At 36.6% G+C, this 21,215-nt stretch overlaps 1 protein-coding gene across 8 annotated transcripts in view; it reads left to right on the plus strand.

Moving 5' to 3' along the window:
* The window catches only part of Ccdc85a (coiled-coil domain containing 85A), a 215,411-nt gene extending 201,714 nt beyond the window's left edge, over positions 1 to 13,697 (plus strand). Inside the window, exons 4-8 of one of the 8 annotated variants that reach the window (XM_036200572.1) lie at positions 1,301 to 1,435; positions 4,723 to 4,842; positions 7,982 to 8,080; positions 11,539 to 11,624; positions 11,923 to 13,697. In XM_036200572.1, the coding sequence (XP_036056465.1) occupies positions 1,301 to 1,435; positions 4,723 to 4,842; positions 7,982 to 8,080; positions 11,539 to 11,624; positions 11,923 to 12,031 (549 nt within the window). In that variant the 3' untranslated portion in view covers positions 12,032 to 13,697. Of the gene's footprint in view, positions 1 to 1,300; positions 1,436 to 4,722; positions 4,843 to 7,981; positions 8,081 to 9,392; positions 11,625 to 11,922 lie in introns of those variants that run through there. The other 7 variants (XM_036200573.1, XM_036200574.1, XM_036200576.1 and 4 more) reach the window with 7 other exon arrangements.
* Positions 13,698 to 21,215: the final 7,518 nt, after the last annotated feature.

Genomic DNA, 21,215 nt, shown 5'->3' on the forward strand with positions numbered 1-21,215 from the left:
GTGTGTATGACTTTGACGTGTGTCCCTGGTGCTGACTTCACAGACTGAGTCCAGGATTTGGGAGGATCAACTACCATAAACAATGTACCTTTGACTTAAGACTGTGGTGTGTTTTCCTCTCTTGTTTCATAAAGTTACAGTGAAAATGACGCCAAAGCACCAACTTCCAGGAAATGAATATGAAAACTAAAATACTTTTTAAAAATTTCTTTTATTTTTGAAATTATAATTATATCATTTCCCCCTTAACCTTTTTCTGTTCAAACCCTCTCATATAGTCTTTTTTTTCTTTCAAATTCATGGCCTCTTTTTCATTAGTTTTTGTTATGTGCACATATGTATGTACATATATGTTCCTAAATATAACATGCTCAGTCTGTATGTTACTTATTTGTATGTTTTCAGGTATTGGAAGGCCAATTTGTGGTCTAATAGACAGGCAAAGTGGATGGGGAAAGACCATGAGGCCTCAGCCCTACAAAAGAGAACAAAGACATTTGATTCTCAGTTTTAGTATCTCAGAATTAACCTCCATGGGTCTATACTGGGATTACTGGCCATTGTTTGGGAGGGATGTTTGGTTGTTTTTCCTAGGAACATAGTAGCTTTAGGAAGAAAAAGACACCTTGCTCTAATAAGTTCACTTGCTTCTCACCTTTTTTGTAGATTTATTACAGGTTGGTCATGCAGGAAATCTGAAATTTCAGGAAACTTATTTTTAGAATTTTCTTTTTTGTTAATTTATATTATTCCTACTACCAATTAGTATATAAATTTGAACATTGACCAACTAATAGAAATCTGGCATATAAAAGTATTTTAATACCTCTTAGGACTTTATAATTTTTCCTATGCAGCAAGTTTTGTTGATAATTTGACAAATTATCAGTTAAATTTCCAATTTGTATTCATTACCAAAAGTGCATATTGCTTCAAATTACATTACTAACTATTTCTGTTAAATTCAGAAGTTCTACAGTTTGTATATCTGGAAGATTCGTGAGAATTTTGTTCCTAATAGGTGGAATCTGTGAAAGGACATCATTTGAATGTCTTTAAGTTACTTTCTTTATTTCCACTTTTATCATCTCCTTTTGACAGCTTGAGGGTGCAGTTATTATTGCCTAAGAGACATCACTATTGGTTCCACTCTGAACTCCCCCAGATACAGGTGCATGTTATAGCTTGCCATTGGGATCACTGTGGTTCATCGCATTAAGCTTCTTATTCTGTCTGCTTTCTTGAGTCTTGGGAAACAGTATTTTTCTGAGTGATTGTACCATATTGTTCCAAATATAAGGCCACCCAGAATAGAAGTCAACCTCCAACTAGAAACAGCTCAAATGTGGAGAAAGGCTGGGGGCCCAGAGCCCGGCGGGTCTGGCAGTGGTGGCAAGGGTGCCGAGGACTAGGACGATGCCTGCCCTCTCTCCCGGTGAGTGAAGATAAGCCAGCTGTCCGCGTTTGCTTATGTGTGACCAGATGGCCTCTGTTGCTGGAGGAATTACTACAGGTGGGGAGGTGGGCAGATGATGTCTGTACCCATGGAGGAAGGTGGCTCTATGGGGAGGGGGCAGATGATGTCTGTACCCATGGAGGAAGGTGGCTGTATGGAGATGCGGGCAGATGATGTCTGTACTCATGGAGGAGATGGCTGTATGGGGAGGGTTTGGGAGGGCAGGAGTGAAGTCTTTTACCGCTTTCCAGTTTTCTTAGTTTATTCTGACCCAGAGGTCAAGCATGAGCACCCCAACTACACAAGAGGACAAAAATACCTTCAGGAAAAGAAGTGTAAAGTCCAGGTGCATCTGGGAAGTCTGGAAAATTATCCCTTGCCCGTGGACTGGTGAATGGAGATTTTTGCATATTATATGTGTATGCAGCATGTCTTCACATGTGGCATGAACACAAGCAACTCAAGATGGGTATCATAGTTCAAGTTTTATTAAGGTTTTCTACTTTTAAATTCCTTATCTTCAGAGCCAGCCCAGTATAGTTTAAATAAGAGACTTTAATCTTATTGAAATAAGCTCTGAGAGACTATTTAGCATTATTTGTTGTACAGCATTCTACTCAGTAGCACATTAAAAACTAGTTTAGACTACATACTGAATGAGCCTAGGTAATTTTCCAAATATAGCCTCATAGGCATTTAGATAGCTGAACTACTGTTAGAAGAGAGAGTGAGATGCTGGTTTCTAGTGTTAAAATCTAGAAAGCCACTTAGTACATTTGGTGTTAAACTTTACCATTTTTTTGGTTACTTTGAGGCCCCCCAAATAGAAAGATATAACACACACACACACCACAATATTTAGGAGAGGAGAGGAGAGAGGGAAGGAGAACCTCAATCTTTCTGGTTGACTACTAGTTCATGCTCTCAAAGCTAATTTAAAGTTAGTTTTGAAAGGTAATACATTTTCTCCTAATAAATATTCCAACTGAGGTCTTTTTGTAATCATTTTTTGAAGGAAACAAATAAGCCAGGTGGTGGTGGTGGCACATGTCTTTAATATCAGTACTCAGGAGGTAGAGGTAGGTGGATCTCTGTGAGTTCAAAGCTAGCCTGGTCTACAAAGTGAGTTCCAGGACAGCCAAAGCTACACAGAGAAACCCTGTCTTGGGGAAGAAGAAAAATAATAAAAAACCACCAGCAGCAACAAAAGGAAACTAATAAAATCATTGATTTGTTTCTTGATAGTTACGGTCAGTAAAGGACTCTCTAAATTCAAGCAATCCCAGTTGATGATTAGATTCAAAGACAGTATTAATGTTGATTTTCAAGTCTTCATTAAGCCAAAATGTCTTTAAAAACACAGAATCCATGCCCAAGGGTGCCATTACTAATTTGCCTGCCTTTTTTCTAAATGTGGAAAGAGAAGCTTTAAAGATAAACTGTGCATTGAAGGGGGTTAAGGATGGAAATGACTTGGTGATCACCCACAATGGGACTGTTTAATGTCTTGTGTCTCAGATCACCAAGAAACGTGGCATAGTAATGCACTGTTCTAAATGGAAGGTGAACTGAATGCATACACCCTAAGCATGCTTTTCTGAAAGAGTTCTAGGTTGTACCAGCAGGGGAGGAGAACTGCAGAGGAACAATGTCACTCAGGGAAGAAGAGTTCCCTTGCCCTCATCCAGTTTGGAATCACTTAACCTAAAGAGAAAAAATGTATACAGTTTAGGAGATGGAAAGGTCTATTTTCCAACTATCATTAACTCTTAGATAATTGCCTTGTTATTATTCATATCAGTGTTATTATGCCTGATTTAAGTTATAAACCCATAAAAGGCAAACTTAATAATTTAATTTTCAAGAGGGTTTGGGGGCTTTATATTTGACAGACCTATTTCATTACCTACTTTTAATGTAAGACTTTGTAGCAATCAAAAAGAGAAGCTAAAGAAGTCTCCCTGGTGCTTAGTTTGGGCGGGAGGCAGGAGCAGTTAGATTGCACAGTTCTTATGGCATAGAAAATAATACATCTTTCCTTTATAGGCTCATGGGAGTAATGTGGAGCCTTGAAGGATATTGGTAGGAATGGCAACAACAAGAGAAGGGACATTATATTCCAAATTTTAGGGCTTGTTAAATTTTATGAGTAACATTGGGTGCATATGGCCTGTAACTGTAGCTTGCTGTGTGCAGCTTACCCCTTCACTCCCTAAAAATGTCCACCATGGACTCTCCTGCAGCTGTTATAACTGAATATCCCCAAACACTGTTGTCTCTTCTTCATGAATTTACAGTGCACCCTCAGTGGTTCCTACTACTTAGGAATATTATTTTAACAGGACCAACTAACTAAGTGGATTACTGATTAGTCTATTAGTTGTGGCTAAATGTGTAGTTTTTTGATAGACAGAAATTAAAATCCTCAGGTCCCTTAAGAATGAAGGGCACACTACACAAAAAACAGGTTTGGAAATTTCTCCCTGCTACTTTTCTAAGAGAAGCTAATTGCTGCTGTCTTTTTCCTTGTTGATCCGTTAGTCTTTTCTCAATTAATATTCAGAAAAGCTGCAGACCCCTGAGAGGAGTTCCCAGGTGACTATGGCTCACACTGGTTTAATTAATCATTTCTCACCCACTGAGTTGAGGAATCATTAATTAACAAATACTTAACTTTTATCTATTTTGGTTTTCATTTTAACAGAGGCTAGGAAATGAATACTTATTCAAAGAAATGCTGAACTAAGCTAAGCCTCTTTTAAAATGTTCTGTTATTATAGTTATTATAGGCCTTTCCCAAAACAAGGGTTTTATAAAAGACACAATTTCTCCAGTGCAACAGTGTTATGTGTTAGTATTTTCCTGAGACATATGGAAAATGACATTTAACCTGCTGAATAAATTTGTTTCACTCAGCTGAGGAGTACCTCATGAATTCCTTGTTCTTCAGGTCTTTAGGTTTCAAAAATCAGTCTTGATATGCTCTTAATGGCCATTCCTTGAGGGTATTGAACTTTTTGGTCAATTGCATATGACATCCAGATGCTACTGGGGATGGTTCTTGTTTTTGCATCACTCAAATAGCAAGTGTATTCCAGTGAATAGATTGAGCATGTCTTAAGGTAGACTAAGAAAATTGGGGAGGGGTGTGTGGAGTGATTAAAAAAATAAGACTGATATTGATGGTTAGACTGCATATTTAATGGCATCTATGTGGTTATAAACGACTTTTGTTTTAATAACAAAGTTGTTGATTTTCTACTAAGGGTTCTTTTAGGTTGTCATCAGGGGCTGATGGGAGTAACAGTTCACCCAACTCTCCAGCTAGCTTCAGTGGACATACCATACCTTCTCAGCAGCCTGAACCTGTGGTACATTCTCTTAAGGTAACCAATTGTGTGCAACCATTTCTCCAGATCCTCAGTTGTATCGTGGCTTGTTTGCTGTAGTCCGGCAGTCCTCAGTCTTACTGTAACCATAGATACTTTATTTTTAACCCCTTTGTTGGTGTAACTTTTTAGTTTCTGTGATTTTAATTTGTGATTTGACAGTGGACTTGAGTTTTTAAGGTTAAATATCTCCTTTTGTTATTCTGCTTGAGTAATGTGATTTATTCCTATCTGCATTGAAGTTGAAGTCTGCTGTGCATGCATATCTATGTGAAAAATGTTGGTACAGGTTGTATATATTCAATGCTTATTGCATAGATATCATCACATGTATAGCATTAGTAAGATTGTCAAAGTGTGGAAGGCAATTGACAATATAATATAATTATTACTCAGTGACTATTGAAATGAACTTCAACCTCCTTTTCTTCTTTAAGTCAAAATTAAGTCTTCAAATTCCAGTTAATATTTCTTTATAGGCACATTAGGAAAAAATAGATGGTCTCCAGTTTTGGCTATTACTTCAGATTCGATGGTGACTTAATGAAAATTTGGGCAAAATTAATCATTTATTTCATTAACTAGTGATGTGTTCCAGTAAATAAAGTTAATAAGTATTATAATTAAAATAAGTATTAAATAATTCAAATGTTCACCTAAGATTATAAACTGATTATTTATATAGGCAATAAAAATAACATTAAGAACTAAGATAATTTCTAAGTATGAAATGCTGTCCTTTAGACAGGTTTATGATTTTGAATAGTTTTTACCAACCCTATGTGAGTCATAATGCAGGTAGAGGGCTTAAGGTCAAGTTATGGCATATAAGTTTTCTAACATTTCTTAAAATTATTTAACTTTCTGACTTATGAGACAGAAGTTGCCCTTTTTTAGAGTGTGCCATATTTTCTGTAGTAAGCCTGGTATGCTAATAAAATGATAATGAACAGGAGATTTAGCTCTCAGGATATTTTGCTTTGGCTAACAAAAAATGAATTCACGTTCCTCAAACATGTATTAATTGCAGATGAGAGCTAGTAAGAGCGCCATACTAGTGGCTACTGGCAATGCACTGGACTTCTGTCTCAGAAGAATGCTCACCCAGCAATTGAGTAGAACAGGTGTAAAGTTACAGCGAGCATTTAGGGTCCTGCTCTGCCTCTGGCAGGTGCTGGCTTATTCACTGATGAGCACTTTTCTCTCCAGTTGAGCTTTAGTGTGAATCAGCCACTAACTGAAAGCATTTTAGAACTGGAAAAGGTCCACAGATCAACTTCATTTTTGCAGCAGTTTAGTTTTTGATCAAAATCCAAAAGCAACACCTCACCCTGCTACTCAAACTGTTTGAAAGTCATTTCAGCCTGCTACCTTACTGAATGTCAAATATGACATTTGAATCCTATGCACTTAATGGGCCACACTGAAATCTAATTTCTCAGTGCAACTCTGAGTGTGGTCTCAAAGGACTGAAGGGCAAGGAAAAGACCCTCAATTTCCTATGAAATGATTCTCTAATTATCATTAAAATATTGTCTCAAGAGAGGGCAGGGTTATCAGGAGACACATTGTTTCCTTGGTGGATGGGTGGTGAGACTAAGTAGGCAGAGACCTTTAGAAAATATGAAATATCCAACGTGCTCACTACTGGGACTTCCCATGTCAGGAGAAGTGCATGCAGACATAAACCTTGGAAAATGCCTCTTAAGATCAGTATGCAAAAATAGTGAAGCCATAAAATAAGGTTCAGATTTTCCCTGTTGATACATTTGAAAGAAAGCACCAGGCTTTAATGAACACTGGGTTGTGAATGGTTCTACTTAGCCTACTTCTTTCCTAGCCCATCCTGGCCAGTTTTGCTTTTTTGGGAAAATGTAAATCAGTGAGAAAAGCTGGTTTATTTTAGTAAAAGTATACTTCTGGCCTCCAAAGTATATGATGTTATTAATTGGAGCTTAATTTAATAGAAATTAACTGACTTGAAGTACACACTATTTTGAGGTGTATTACAAATCAAATTTGTAGGGTGATGTTCAAGAGGATTTTTAAATTTTCTATTCTTGAAGAGTCAGTGATTTCATGTCAGTATGTAAAGAATGATTATGAGGCTAGTATCAAAACTTTTAAAGAAAATGTTGGTATCTGGATGGTGATAATGAGGAGTTTTTGAATAAGACAATTACAATATTAAACTTAGTCTCAGTGTTTATGAACTTGACATGGAGACCCTAATTATTCCTTGTTGGTAATTACTGAGACAGACCCTTAGATGTAACCTTCCTGACCATGATGAAAATAGGAATAAATTATTTAGTAAGTCACAGTTTAGTGTGGATGCTCTAGGATAAGGGTTAGTTTTTATTCTATATCAATGCTTTGGCTTGCAAACCACTACAAGAGTGACAAATAGTACCCTCTGTACCACAGGCTGTTATTACCTGGCAAGACTGACAGCATAAAAGTAGTATATTTAGCCTATTTTGGGGCAGTTTAGAGAAGTAGAAACATAGGCCAATAAACTTGTTTAAAAGACAGTTAAAGCACAATTTGCTCAAATGAAAAAATATTTAAAGTGTTGCTTGAATATTTTCACTGTAAGGAGTCATGAGATATTTCTCTTCAAGATCCATCCCTACATTCCTTTCTTAGGTACTAGTCCAGGCAAGAACTCTGAACTCATAGTCTTCATCTGCATACTTCATATGCATATTCTTTTGTAGCCATCTTTTTATAGGCCTTGTCTACATATCACTCAGACCATTTGGTATATAATTAATTGTTTTCAATGTTGAATTGGATTAAGTTATTGACTATCCCCCAAATGATTCATACTATTAGATATCTTAATGACTAAATTAACTGCACTTAATTATTTTAAACATGAATGAATTCAATTGACTATTAGTGATGTAATAGATTGCTTTTAACAGCCACTTGAAAAAAATCAATGTAATTCATTCCAGGTTTCAGAACAACTAACTATCTCAAAAAGATTTTGCCGTATATGAATCCATTCTGATATGCAGACATGGAAAAAAACTTAAGATTTGACAAAGTGGAGGTCCTTGATGGTGTTATCATAAACTAACAGATTTTTTCCCATGTGAAATTTGCTTTTCTTTTTCAACAAATCCAGGTCTTGGATGTTCAGGAAACTATAGATCGTCAACAGGGTAAAGAGTATGACCATGACCTTAGTGAGACAGAAAAAGCTATAGTCAGAGAAATGTGCAATGTAAGTCTAATATGCTTGATTGTGTATTCTGTGTTGACAGCCTCATCAGCTTAGTTATTCCTTTAAAATATCTACTTTGAAAATTCCTGACCAAATGTCTTTACATTTTTACATGAAAATAAAACAATTGCCCTTGTTTTAATTTTCAGTTTGTTTGATTACAAGGATATTCATATAGTCATGCTAAAAGCCACCAAGATCAGTGGGTTTGGCAATATAATGTTTGCCCACTACATGCAAAGCCCTGGGTATGATCAGAAATGATCAGTCAGTTCTGTATTCCAGAATGACCTATGAACATTTTTAAGTATTGAATTTAAGACATTTTAAAAAGAATGAAGACTTACAATGAACAATCCAACAAAATCAATTACTTTGCTAGCTAATATTCACTTGGTTCACAGATGAGATATGGACCCTTCATATCAAACTACATATTGTTTTCACCTTTTATAGCCAACTCAAGCTTAGACACTGATAAGGCAAGATAGGTGCACCAATGGGACAGATGAGTAGAAATCTATCTATGAAGTCAGAGAACTCAGCTAAAACTTGACAGTGTAATTGTTAATTGATATAGTTTAATCATGAATACAAGCATGCAGCTTTGAAGATCTAAATGGATTATTGTAGAACAATACATTTGTTAAATTTAAGAAGTCAAAATTAGGTTGAGCCCTAATTTTAATTGTCTTTGTATTTTTGTATTGTGTTTTTATCATCATATTTTATACATGTATGTATATATATATAGTAGAATAGCAAACTTCTTTAGAAATACCCTTTAGCTTTACATATATTCTCAGATCTGGTTCACCACCTCAAGATATTTCTGGAATCCAGTAAATGATTTTTAAGTCCCATGGGCATTTTATATGTGCTGGGGTGAGAATTTCCAAACCTCTTGCTTGCCTGTGTTGTGGCTGCTTTTATTTTGCAATCCTTTCAAAGCACCTTTCTTTGCTACATATCCGTTGTTTGTTTTTGATGATCATGGTTCTACATATCATTTCCAAAATACACTAATGTTTATCCCATGTAGATTTTCTTTTTTTTTTGGGGGGGGGGGTCATGTAGATTTTCAACTTGTGCTTAAGGTCTTTCCATTTGAATATTTACCTTGTAAATTTACAGCTTTGATTCATAAATCTAGGGAATCTATTGCTTCTCACTTAATGACTGTCAAAAGAGAAATAAAATTGTTGATGGGCCCTTTAGTACTGGGAAAGAAACATAGAAAGCATCTTCTTGTGGCCTCCTAGGAGTGTGTGAAGCTCCCTAATTGGATTTCTCTATTTAACGTCAATTACAGGTGATTTGGATGTGACACTTTGGCCAAGAGACCCAATCTTCACATTGTATATTTGAAGGGACTAAGATCCAGAAACGAAGTTACTTGCTCAAACTAACTGGTGAAGTCCATTTTTTAGCCAGGTTTCCTTTGAGGGCCAACTATTTTTAACTCTCACCATAAAGAATGAAAACTGTATTTTACAGATAATACCTTGTCCATCATGCTTAATACAAGATTGGCTTTGGCCCTCAGTCCCTTTCCTTCCCTTCCTTCCTTGTGAAAACTTCCTGAACACATCTTGGGATCATGATTAGTTTTTGTTGATCTTTTTGCTTGCTTTAAAAGGATGCTATATTCTCGTGATCTTTTAGCCCCAACTCATCATTCTTATTTATTTTTCAAAATTCCTCTAGGGTATCTTTTTTACCTGTTCATGTTTGTCTTTGATCCCTATATTACAAAGGGAAAATGCAAACCACACCTTAGCTCTGATTCTTAAACACTCACTTGGAAACCATTTAAAATAGTACCTATGACACCATTATAAATTGCATGGCCACCAGCAGAGAAATCCTGTCTCAAAACAACAACAACAACAAAATTACATGTCCATCAAAAGTACACAATAAATATCGGGGAATAAACACAAGAGGACAATTGAAAGGTGGGTAATAAAGAAAGATTACAAGGAAGTTTCATGAATAATGCTCTTGGAAGGTAGGTAACAAAGATTACAATGCCTTCCAATTTGAAGATCTATAAACTTTCATAAAGTCACAGAAATATGTGTGACATTATAAATTTAGTATGTCTCTGGAAGAACTCATGATAATGGGAAGCTTGTCAATTTCTGATATTCTTCTTGGATGGAAGTGGGTGACTTTCATCAAATTACCAAAAGATTATTATCCACAGATCATTGCACTGTTTAATGAACAGTTATTTGGTTCTCTTCTAAGGTAAACATGTTGTTCCCTGAGAACCATAAACATCATCTTTAGTAACCTTGTCATTTTAGGTTTGTCTGAAATCTCCCAGTGACAATCAAGATACTTGGCCATCTCAATCATACTTGTGTGTACAGCCCTGCTCTTCTTTTCATCCATACAGTACCCACTTAGTGTCATTGCTTTATTCCAGAGTTCTGCCTTATGTAGGAATTTCCTTTCACCTCATTGTAATGCCTGGATGTGGCTCATTGTGTTCTATAACTTAGTAACTGAAGAAGAGTTGTACTTTTTAGTTGCAACTTGCAGTGTTTTTACATGTGTAGTTATTCTGCGGTCTGCAAATATATCCCTTACTTCCAAACCAGAACTTCAAAACATTCTTGGTAGAACTGATTATATCTATGGGCTAGAAAGAGGAAATGCATGGTATCTTTTGAGATGTCCTTGACTTCCTGTGTATAGCTGAAGCTGTCTATTGCTACAAAATTCTATTCCTGGTATTTAAAGGCTGTAACTAAAATTCCCCTTGAGTGCAATAGGCTGTTTCTCCATGCAGTGGTGACTGTCTTAGTTCTGCTGTCCTGGAAATGAAGAAAAGCAGAACTCTCCGTGTATCACTGTAAATGGCAGTGGATGGCCCTGACGAATCTACTTCTAATTAAAGGCAAAATAAAAAAAAAAATAGTCTCTCAATTTCTAATTGAGTTCACGAGAGCACTATAAAGTTGTGTGAGATTTATCGGTCTAACAGTCCTCATAGTGAGCATTCTAGGGGCGTTGTGGTTGTTTTACTGTGTGGACATGCATGTGCTTGTTCTAGTTAATGCTTGTATATTGGAATTTCTGGTGACCTCAATAATTTTATACTCATTAACTCTTAATTTTACCTGTTGTCTAATATCAATCCAAAATGGCCCACTATTTAATAGGGTGAATTGTATTTCTTTCAATAATTTCTGAATTCCCTTAACCCTATGTTTAGTTGTTTTCTGTTCAAGAAATCTGAGAGAATTCTCCAGTAGCTCATTAGCTGAGATTCATGACAAGTCCATACCCTACTTTGCAAAGATCAGGAAACTAAGAATAGAAGATTAGGACTTGTGGCTCAAGAATACAAATTCACTTTTCTAGATGAATTAGACATTTTGTATATTTTGTTATAGATGTATGTTATAGGAGCCAGTATGCTCTTAACCAAGGGCTCTTTATTCTAGATGTACATTAAAATCACTTTGAGAGCTTCAAACAAAAATACAGATACCAGTGCTTCTCTCTGCCAGCATCCTCAAAATTTCTGCAGGTGGGAATTATTAAGTCAAAGTTGAGTACTACTTAGATAGCTAGGGGGAGATGTCAAATCCTTCTATAATGTCAGCTCTCATTGCTGGAGTATAAAGTGTAGCAAGCATCCTAGCTCCAAAGAAGTTCTTGTGTTTAGCAACTGTCATTATCATGCTTTCTTTATGTTTGAACCCATCCGTGTGGAGTTCGTCTTGTCTTTGCACCTATCTTTGGCCCTCTCATAATCCCCCTGAAACTCATACATCTGTTTCTGCAAGACAACATGTAAGATGCTTACTTTTTCTTTTTCTTTTAAGGTTGTGTGGAGGAAACTTGGAGATGCTGCAGGCTCCTGTCCTGGAATTAGGCAACATTTGTCAGGAAACCAGTACAAAGGGCCCATGTGAGAACTCCCTTCAAACTTGAAATCACCACTACCAGAAAGTAAAGAAAAGAAGAAAAAGAAAAAAAGTTGATTCCTACAAAATGGGACTCATGGCATCACACAGAGTGATTGTACATTGCACATATCTCCCCTCTGAGCCCTTCAGTACAAATTCCCCATAAAGTTAAGATGCCCTATACTTCTCACTTTAGTGTTCACAGCAATCTCAAGGTAGCTTTGGAAAATCATCATTTCATTAATAGTTTCATGACAGCTGAAATGTTTTCAACTCTCCACACCTATACTACACACATTGAGTAGTCTGCATGGTTGGATGAGTGCAGTAGAGCCTCCATGGCTTCGATAGAGGTGGTTCATTGTAACTAATGGTGGGGACTTACTACTATGTGGAATATATGAAGAGGTATTTTCCAGCATACAAGACAGGGAAGCTCCCTCCTATATTTCAGTTGAGGAAAGATTGCTTCCTAATGCATAATTAGTTGGATGCAAGGTAATATTTGATTTCTGTTTTGAACTCCGAGGTGCTAAAAATATCACAAATTCTTTTACAAGCTGGAAAGGTAACAGGAATTTTAAAAGTGCTTATCAGAGAGTATCATTTATTTCAGTTGGTCAAACAAATATTTTAATTTTTATGAGTTGTTTATAAAGGCATGTCTTTGGACCATATATATTCATCATATCAATGTCAACTAACAAGAAAACAAACATAATTTTTCTATGTGTTTTGAGCTGTGAGATTGTCTATTTCTACAGTTTAGTTTCTAGACATGCTGTATATTTAATAAACTTTATGTAAAATTTAATATATTGCACTGCACTTATGAAACAAAAGCTTTCTTTGCCTATTTACTGCAGTTATCTAATGTTTTATGAAATTAACGCATGTCCATTATTGAGGCTAAAAGCTCCTGTTCAGATTGCTTGAGGTGTGCTAGCTTTGCTTAGTTTTCTTATTTTTGGTATAGATATATAATATTAGAATGTGTGTACTGGAAATGCTGTGATAGATATTTTGTGTTTATCTAAAGGCAATGATAGTTTCTTGTATGAATGTGCAAGAGGCCTGTGACAGAATGTTGTTTTTACTGTAGTTTAAGATTACAAAAGTAGGGATACAACAATTCCTGGGTATCTTCTAAACTTATGATTTGATTTACAGTCAATATTCTGTGTTGTTTTTAAATGGTCTTATTGTATAGCATATTAATGGTTATTGGCAGGGGGATGAGAAGGAATTTTGTTATAGTAAAAAAGTGTAATTATGATTTTAAAAACTGCCCTCTGAAATTCTTTTCTAAAATATTTTTTTGAAAATACTTACAAATTCATTCAATATAGAAGGATATTTCTAATTACCATAACTGGGTTATAATTTAAGACTCTTCCTTTAAAATGTTATATTTTAGTGTCCAAGAGAAAATTGTTTGCTATGTGTACACCATTCTTCATAGAAGCATCCCTCAATTGTTGTATTCCTACAATCTGGAGACATTTAAATAAGTTTTGTGCTTGCAGCAGAGCCTGCAGTAGCAGATACAAAGGACATTGGTCTTTTGACAAGATACTTGTGTAAATTTTGATACGGTATTAAAACTATTTTTTTAAAGTTCTACATAAAATTGAGTAATATGTAGATGTGCTCATCTTAGCAACAGTAATAAATTATTTAATCTCACAGTATTTTTGTCTGTTTTGAAATGTTTCTCTTAAATAGAATAGATTTCTAATAGCCACTGAATATCATTTTACTTTGTGTGATTATGATAATAATAGTAATGTAGAGGATTAAGTATAGAAAAAGGCACATTTTTAAATATGCCTACAAAGGACTTACTAGTCAAGAGACATCTTATCTTAATTCACACCATTTTCTGTTACAGTGTCTAAGAGAATTATTTAGTTACAGTTAAATTTTGTAGGAAAATTCTCACTCTTTAAATTTGTATTTGGAAGAGAAATACTAAAATAGTTTTTTTTTTATTATAAAAGCTATTTTACATGTTTGGGGGAAAATATACAATAGTATACAAGCCTTCTCAGAATTTGTAAATAATATGGCAAAACAAGGCTTCCTAAACTGAGCATTAGCCCAGTTTTAAAAGCAGAGTACATTGATCACATGAGTAACACTTACAGGGGAGGTTTTTTGTTTGTTTGTTTGTTTGTTTTTTATAAATTTGCTATCTAATCATTCCTGCAAAAAAGGCAATTTCCATGTCTTGACAGTACTTTTAGATGCAGTGAGGCTGATAGACTGACAATCACAATCTAACTTTTAATAAATGCCTTTCTCATTTTTAACACATGCTTAAAGCTCTGTAGAAATTCAGATCATCTCATGTGACAGTCCAAGAGTTTAATTGGTATGATTGCTTCTTAGTTCACTGAACACTTAGTGAATACCTTAGTGCATACAGTTTTGGTTCTCAGCTAATGGTTCTTAGGATTTTGCAAAACATACAGGAATGAGTATATCTCTAGTGTCCTGGATACCTAAAACAGGATTGTTTTAAACATCCATTTCACTTGGTTTGAAGGAAGAGTCCCAAGTGCCTTCCATTACTTCTCAGACTGTACATGATGTAACAAACTTCTTGCAGCTGCATTCTCCCTCAACCTAATGAAGAAAGTAGCAAATATTGGCATTTATTCCTATAAACTAGCTTATAATAGTAGATCAACAACAAGATCAAGACAACTGTGAGTAAATAACACATTGAGTTCTAAAGAATTAAAACTTTTCCACCATTTTAAAATAGCACATTTGGCTGAACAACATGAGATTGCTACACATGATCTTTGTCTATAAAAACAGCAATTTCTTATGGTTTTTCCTCAGAGGAGGAATAAATAAATATAACATCTGTTACAGAAGAGAGAATCACCACATTGGCCATGACTGTGTTAAAAATCTCCTGACCTACTAAAGATCAGTGCTTGTCTTTAGATGGGACAACCTTGAGCATGCAAGCTCAGATTTTGACTGTTATTAAGTCTATGAGTTTAAACAACTTCACTAAACAACTCAGTGACCCCATATACTGAAGAGAAATGGCATCTATATTGCTGAGTCATTTTAAGGTTCTTACTGTGTCTGTTGTCTAAGGTTCAATAGCATATGAAGTACATTGAGAATAATAGCAAGTCCACTGTGACACATGGCTGAGGTAGCAGCATTGGGCTTTGGAAGAAAAACATCAGTGTTGAAGGATTTGTCTACCTACTATCACATATTGACATTCTTTTTTTTAAAAAAACTTTTTAAAAATTATATTTGTGTTATAACTTTACACATCAGCCATGGGTTCCCCTGTCCTCCACCCTCCTGCACCCACCCCCACTTTTCCCCCATCCCCTCCCCTCTATTCCCATCTTCTCCAGGGCCAAGACTCCCCTGGGGATTCATTTAAACGTGATGGATTCAGTACAGGCAGGTCCAGACCCCTCTTTCCAGGCTGAGCAAAGTGTCCCTGTGTAAACCCAAGGTTCCAAACAGCCAGCTCATGCACTGACAGGTCCCACAGCCTGGATGCCTCCCAAACAGTTGAAGCTATTCAATTATCTCATTTATCCAGAGGGCCTGATCCAGCTGGGGGCTCCACAGGCTTTGGTTCATAAATCATGTGCTTCCAGTCATTTGGCTATTTGTCCCTGTGCCTCTCCAATCTTGGTCTCAACAATTCACACTCTTACAGTCCCTCCTCTTTCTCGACAATTGGACTCCTGGAGCTCCACCTGGGGCCTGGCTGAGGATCTCTGCTTCCACTTCCATCAGTTATTGGATGAGAGTTCCAGCACGACCGTTAGGGTGTTTTGCCATCTGATCACCAGACTAGGTCAGATCAGGCTTTCTCTCGACCATTGCCAGCAGTCTACAGAGGATGTATCATTGTGGATTTCTGGGGACCTCTCCAGCACTCTTCCCATTCCTGTTCTCATGTGGTCATCATTTATCATGGTCTGTTATTCCCACATCTGACAGAGGGCTGATATCCAGAATATATAAAGAACTCAAGAAATTAGACATCAAAATGCCCAACAGTCCAATTAACAAATGGACTATAGAACCAAACAGAATCCTCACTAGGGGAAGTTCAAGTTGCTGAAAGACTTTTAAGGAATTGCTCAATAGCCCTAATTATCTGGGAAATGCAAATCAAAATGACTCTGAGATACCACCTTACACCTGGCGGAATGGCTAAGATAAAAAACACAGAAGACAGCTTATTCTGGACAGGATGTGGAGCAAGGGGAACTCTCCTTCACTGCTGGTGGGAATGCAAGCTTGTACAGCCACTTTGGAAATCAATATGGTGCTTCCTTAGAAAATTGGGAATCAATCTCCCCCAAGACATAATGACATACTTAATTAGGACTTTCTAGCTGCACAATTATATGCTATCACATTCCATTTTTTAATATATCACCCAACCTACAAACCTTACATTATATGGAGACTGTATTATAGTGACAAGTGACAAGAGGACAAGAGATTCCTATTATTCCTATTATTTTAAGATGAGATTCCCCACTACTATGTAATTCTATATTCATGTCTCTGGAAAGAAAAAAAAATCAGAATAAATATTTCTAATTCATGATGGCAGAATGTGCTATCACTTTCTCTTTTGCTCACATCTTAAAATGATTTAAAAGCTATTTTTAATAAATCTGTGATCCTACTACAGCAGAAGAAACAATGTGCTCCATGGCCCAGAGACAAGTATTAAGTCTTATAAGAGAGACAACTAGATATGAATGAGAAATGACTCTACAAACAGCATCCATGATGGAGTCATTGATAAAGAATGATGTTCTAAAGAAAGCAGCATTTGATGTGGGTTTTGTGGGTCCCTAGGGTAAGGGACAACATCTAGCCATTTTAATTTCTCCATATAACCATGCCTTCATTGGATCAGGCAGAGAAAAGCAGAGATGGTTTTCCCAGTCCAGAGTAAACAGAAGGAGGACACAGATCTCAGATTGTAATAAGTAGGGTGGGAATGGACCTTTGAGACTCAGATCAGCAGCCCTGTACAAGCTACTCAGAAGTTTGTTTCACTGTTTCCTTCATATTAAAGAGGATTCTATGTTTCCTAAATCCCAGTGAAGCCAACATGCAAGTTGTAGAATAAATATCACAGGCTAACACAGGGATTTATTCCTAAACTAAATATATGTCATCTACTCCAAATTGGAGGGGAGACTCAATTATGCAGAAACAAAACCAAATAAAGAATATCCACCATGTAAAATAGTTAGGGAATTTCATTTAGAAGAGATAATATGGTGCCCAGTGTGGTGGCACATACATTTAATCCCAGCACTTGTTTGGCAGAGGCAGGCAACCTTTATGAGCTATAGGTCATCTTGGTCTACACAGTGAGTTCCAGGGTAACATAGTAGGACTTTCTCAAAAAATAAATCCAACAAAATGATTAATATTAAGATTCAAGACAGCTGAATAGAGATGCCCAACCCTCGCTTCCTCCTTTCTGTGGAAGAACAGACTGGAACCTGATCAAATCAGAAGCCTGAGACAACAGCATATTAATAGAAATAAGGCATCTTCAAGCCTGGAGCCACAGCTGGGCAGAAGGACTTTCCCCTTCACAGTGGTAAGGGTAAACAAGGAACCAAGCCAACCATATAGGATGCTGTCTGTCCTGGCTACTGGAGAAACTAACAATCCACACAGGCTTACAGCCAGCCATTCACATTGGAGTATGAAAACTGTATGGTATTCTTGCTTTCAAAAGGATTCACATCCTGACAAAAGATCTAGCCTCTCAACTTAGACTCTTCTAGGAATTTAAAGTCCATTCACATTCCTGTCGCTGGTGCTCTGTTGACAATCTAGTATGCTGGCATCAAGGTATAGCTGCCACACTACAACTTGACACAATGTAGTGAATGACCTAAGCCTGCTGGATTTACTGCACTGCATGGAACTGGTGTTGTCACCAGGAAAGAGATATTGTAAACTGCTCTCAAGATTCAGGGAGATGGAACATTTACCCTCAGAGAAAGAGTGTGTGACTTGCTGCATGTGAACTCACCAGTACCAAGATTAAAGGCAGCCACTCATGTAGTTTCTGCTACCTTTCCCAGGTACAATTCTTGGGTGCTTGTTGCTGACAAAGCAGGAAGGGGATACTGACATTCTTGCCATTCTACCCACAGTGGCTTGCTGAAATGGCCTTATAAAACTCCTTGTTTCATTTCCTGAATAGAACACTAGTATCACAAACACTAAGATCAATAATTAATAAATGAGACTTCGTAAAACTGAAAAGCTTCTGTAAGGCAAAGGACACCATCAATAGGACAAATTGACAGCATACAGAATGGGAAAAAGTCTTCACCAATCACGTAACTGACACACTGAATTCCAAACATATAAAGTGTGGGGGACCAGCCACCACTTTTACAACCCAGGGAGAAGTGAAAAATATTATACAGAAAGAGATACTTAGACAATGAGAGGAAAGACAGAAACACAGGATAGCCTCAGGAGGGCCTGGATCATCCACTAGCCCCAAACTTAATACTAAAGGGCTTTTTATCACAATGCCAAGCAAATATACCCACCCCCCTTGCTAGATACAGCCAAGTGTAGACCCTTCCAAGCACCTGGTACTTAGGCCCATGTTCCAATCATCCTCTTTAAGCAGACCTGCTGGTTAAAGCCACTAGGAAAACTATATGGGCTGCAATAAGTCCTCCTTTCTTAATAGTTAAAAAACAAACAAACAAAAAACCAACTCTCCATTAAAGGCTCACAGCAATCCTCATAGCTGTCACACTTCCCAGTGAAGAAATAGAGGATGATACAATTGGAATGTCCTTTTTGATGACAGCAATCTTAACTGCATCAAGCCCTTTCTAAATTAAAAAAAAAAACAACAAAGAAACAAAAAAACTCTTGGTGCAACCACATCAAACAAATCAATAAACTCCTGATGCAATTGCATCAAACTTAAAGACACCCTTTGCTTCATCATTAACATTAATAGGTTAACAATTCTAATGTAAATATTGCTATACATAATTACAGTTCTCTCAGACTTACAACCAAAAGCAAACTCTTAATAGAACCATTAACACTTTAAAAACTTTAGCAAAAATCTAAAGGCAATTTCTTAATAAAACTCTCTATACTCTAAAGCAGTCTCTTAATGTAACCATTTGCATTTCTTACTAACACAACATAGGATAAATTTCTGATGCATCTACATCAAACTTAAATACTCCCTTAACTTCACCAAGCCATGCTGTATCACTATCAATAGGTTAACATAATAACTCTCTCATAAATATTACCATAGACAATTACAATTCCTACCAATTTACATTCAAAACCAATTTCTAATAGGCTATACTTTTCTAACTATACAAACATATTAATCCACTCAAGTAACAAGAAAATATTTTTAAATTAAATAGACTGAAGAATGTTAACTCTCTCTTTTCTTTATAATTTTTAAACTAAATTTCGAGCCTAGTTAGGAAAAAATTCCAAACTTCTCCATTTAGGATAAAATAATAACTAAAACAAATATTAGTGTACACCATTATAATTCCTACAAACCTACATTCAAAAGCAATATTCTCAATATACCATTAACAGTTTAAAAACTTTAGCAAAACATCCAAAAGCAATTTCTTAATAGAAACTATACAAGACATAGCGTTAATCCACTCAAGTAACAAGAAAATATTTTTTAAATTAAATAGACTGAGGAATATTAACTCTCCCTTTTCTGTATAATTTTTTAAACTAAATCTCAAGCCTAGTTAGAAGAAAACCCCAAAATTCTCCATTTAAACAGTTCTATTTTTAACACAAAACCAGTTCCATAAACAGTTCCATTTTAACACAAAGCAATTCATGAATTACCATGAATTATATTAATTATATAAAGCATATATGCATACACAAAACCACATCTTGAGCCTAAATAGAAAAAATAAATTTCTCCATTTAAACAGTTCCATTTTTAACACAAACAATTCCATAAACCATTTCCTAAGTTATCACCATTGACAGAATCTATATGTGTAAGTAAATTCAAAATTCTTCCAGTGCAATGAAATCACTCCTGTCCAACTCATTTCTTAAGCCCCAAAATTCAAATAATAAATTCTGGTACCAGCCTTTCAAATATGAAGAAACCCATAACCAAAACCTTTTTATAGTTTTATCTCATTTTTTTAGTGCAATAACTTAAAAAATTAGGTACCAGACTTCTATTTCCAAATATGAAGAAGTATTTTTCACAACCAAAACTAAACTTTTTTGCACTTAGCAATTTTAGTTCAAGCAAGCATCTCTGCAACTTTCATACTCAGAGAGAGCAGCACTTTCAATTACAACAGCATTTTATCATAGGTTTCCCCTCAGGGTTAAAGCTATTAGCTCCACAAGAGCTGGTTGGTGTAAAGTCCTCTCAAAACAGACTTTCTTACAGCCAGTAAACAGAAACTGCAAAGCTTTTACTGCTAACTCAGTTGAGATTTTTACAGCTTTTACAGTCCCAGTCTGTCTGTGCCTTCAGTAACCCAGGCTGTTCCCTGGACCTCTACATCTTGAGGCTAGAAGGCTCTCAATCATGTCATGCCACATGGGCTCAAGGTTTCTCTAGCTGCTATGAGCTGAACTGTGGCTTTCCTAAGAGAAGCCTGGCTCCAGGAGGAAATCCAGCCACTACAAACTGCAGTTATCCTGAATCCTATTTACCTGCTTCACTGGCTGTCCCATGCTCAGCACCCTGGGGTCTGGAAACCTCTGTATACTATCCTGCTTACATGACTGTAGCCCCAGGGTAACTTCATGGTTCTAGCTACACCTTGCTTCTGGGAGTTCACACTGCTTCAGTCTCAGCAGTTCCCACAGAGCCCCAGTCTGGCTGTCAACTTGAAGCATTCAGCAATTCCCTGGGCTCCAGGTCTCCATCTTCCCACTCTTCTCTCAGCCTTTCCCATGGAGCCTCTGCTGAGCCACCTGCTTGGCTCTCCACCTCTCCCATCATGTCTCAGGCTCTGGCCACCAGAGACCTGCACCAGCAGCTGGGGTCTACAGTCTTTGCTGCATTGCAAGCCACTGCCTGCCATAGAATCTCCACTCTGCTCCTCACCATGGCTTCCTTTCATCAGAAAGCTTGCAGGCCCTCGGGCATCTGCCCCCTACACTGTGCT

This window comes from Onychomys torridus, chromosome 10 (assembly GCF_903995425.1).
Source record: "Onychomys torridus chromosome 10, mOncTor1.1, whole genome shotgun sequence".
In the NCBI taxonomy this organism is placed as follows: Eukaryota; Metazoa; Chordata; class Mammalia; order Rodentia; family Cricetidae; genus Onychomys; species Onychomys torridus.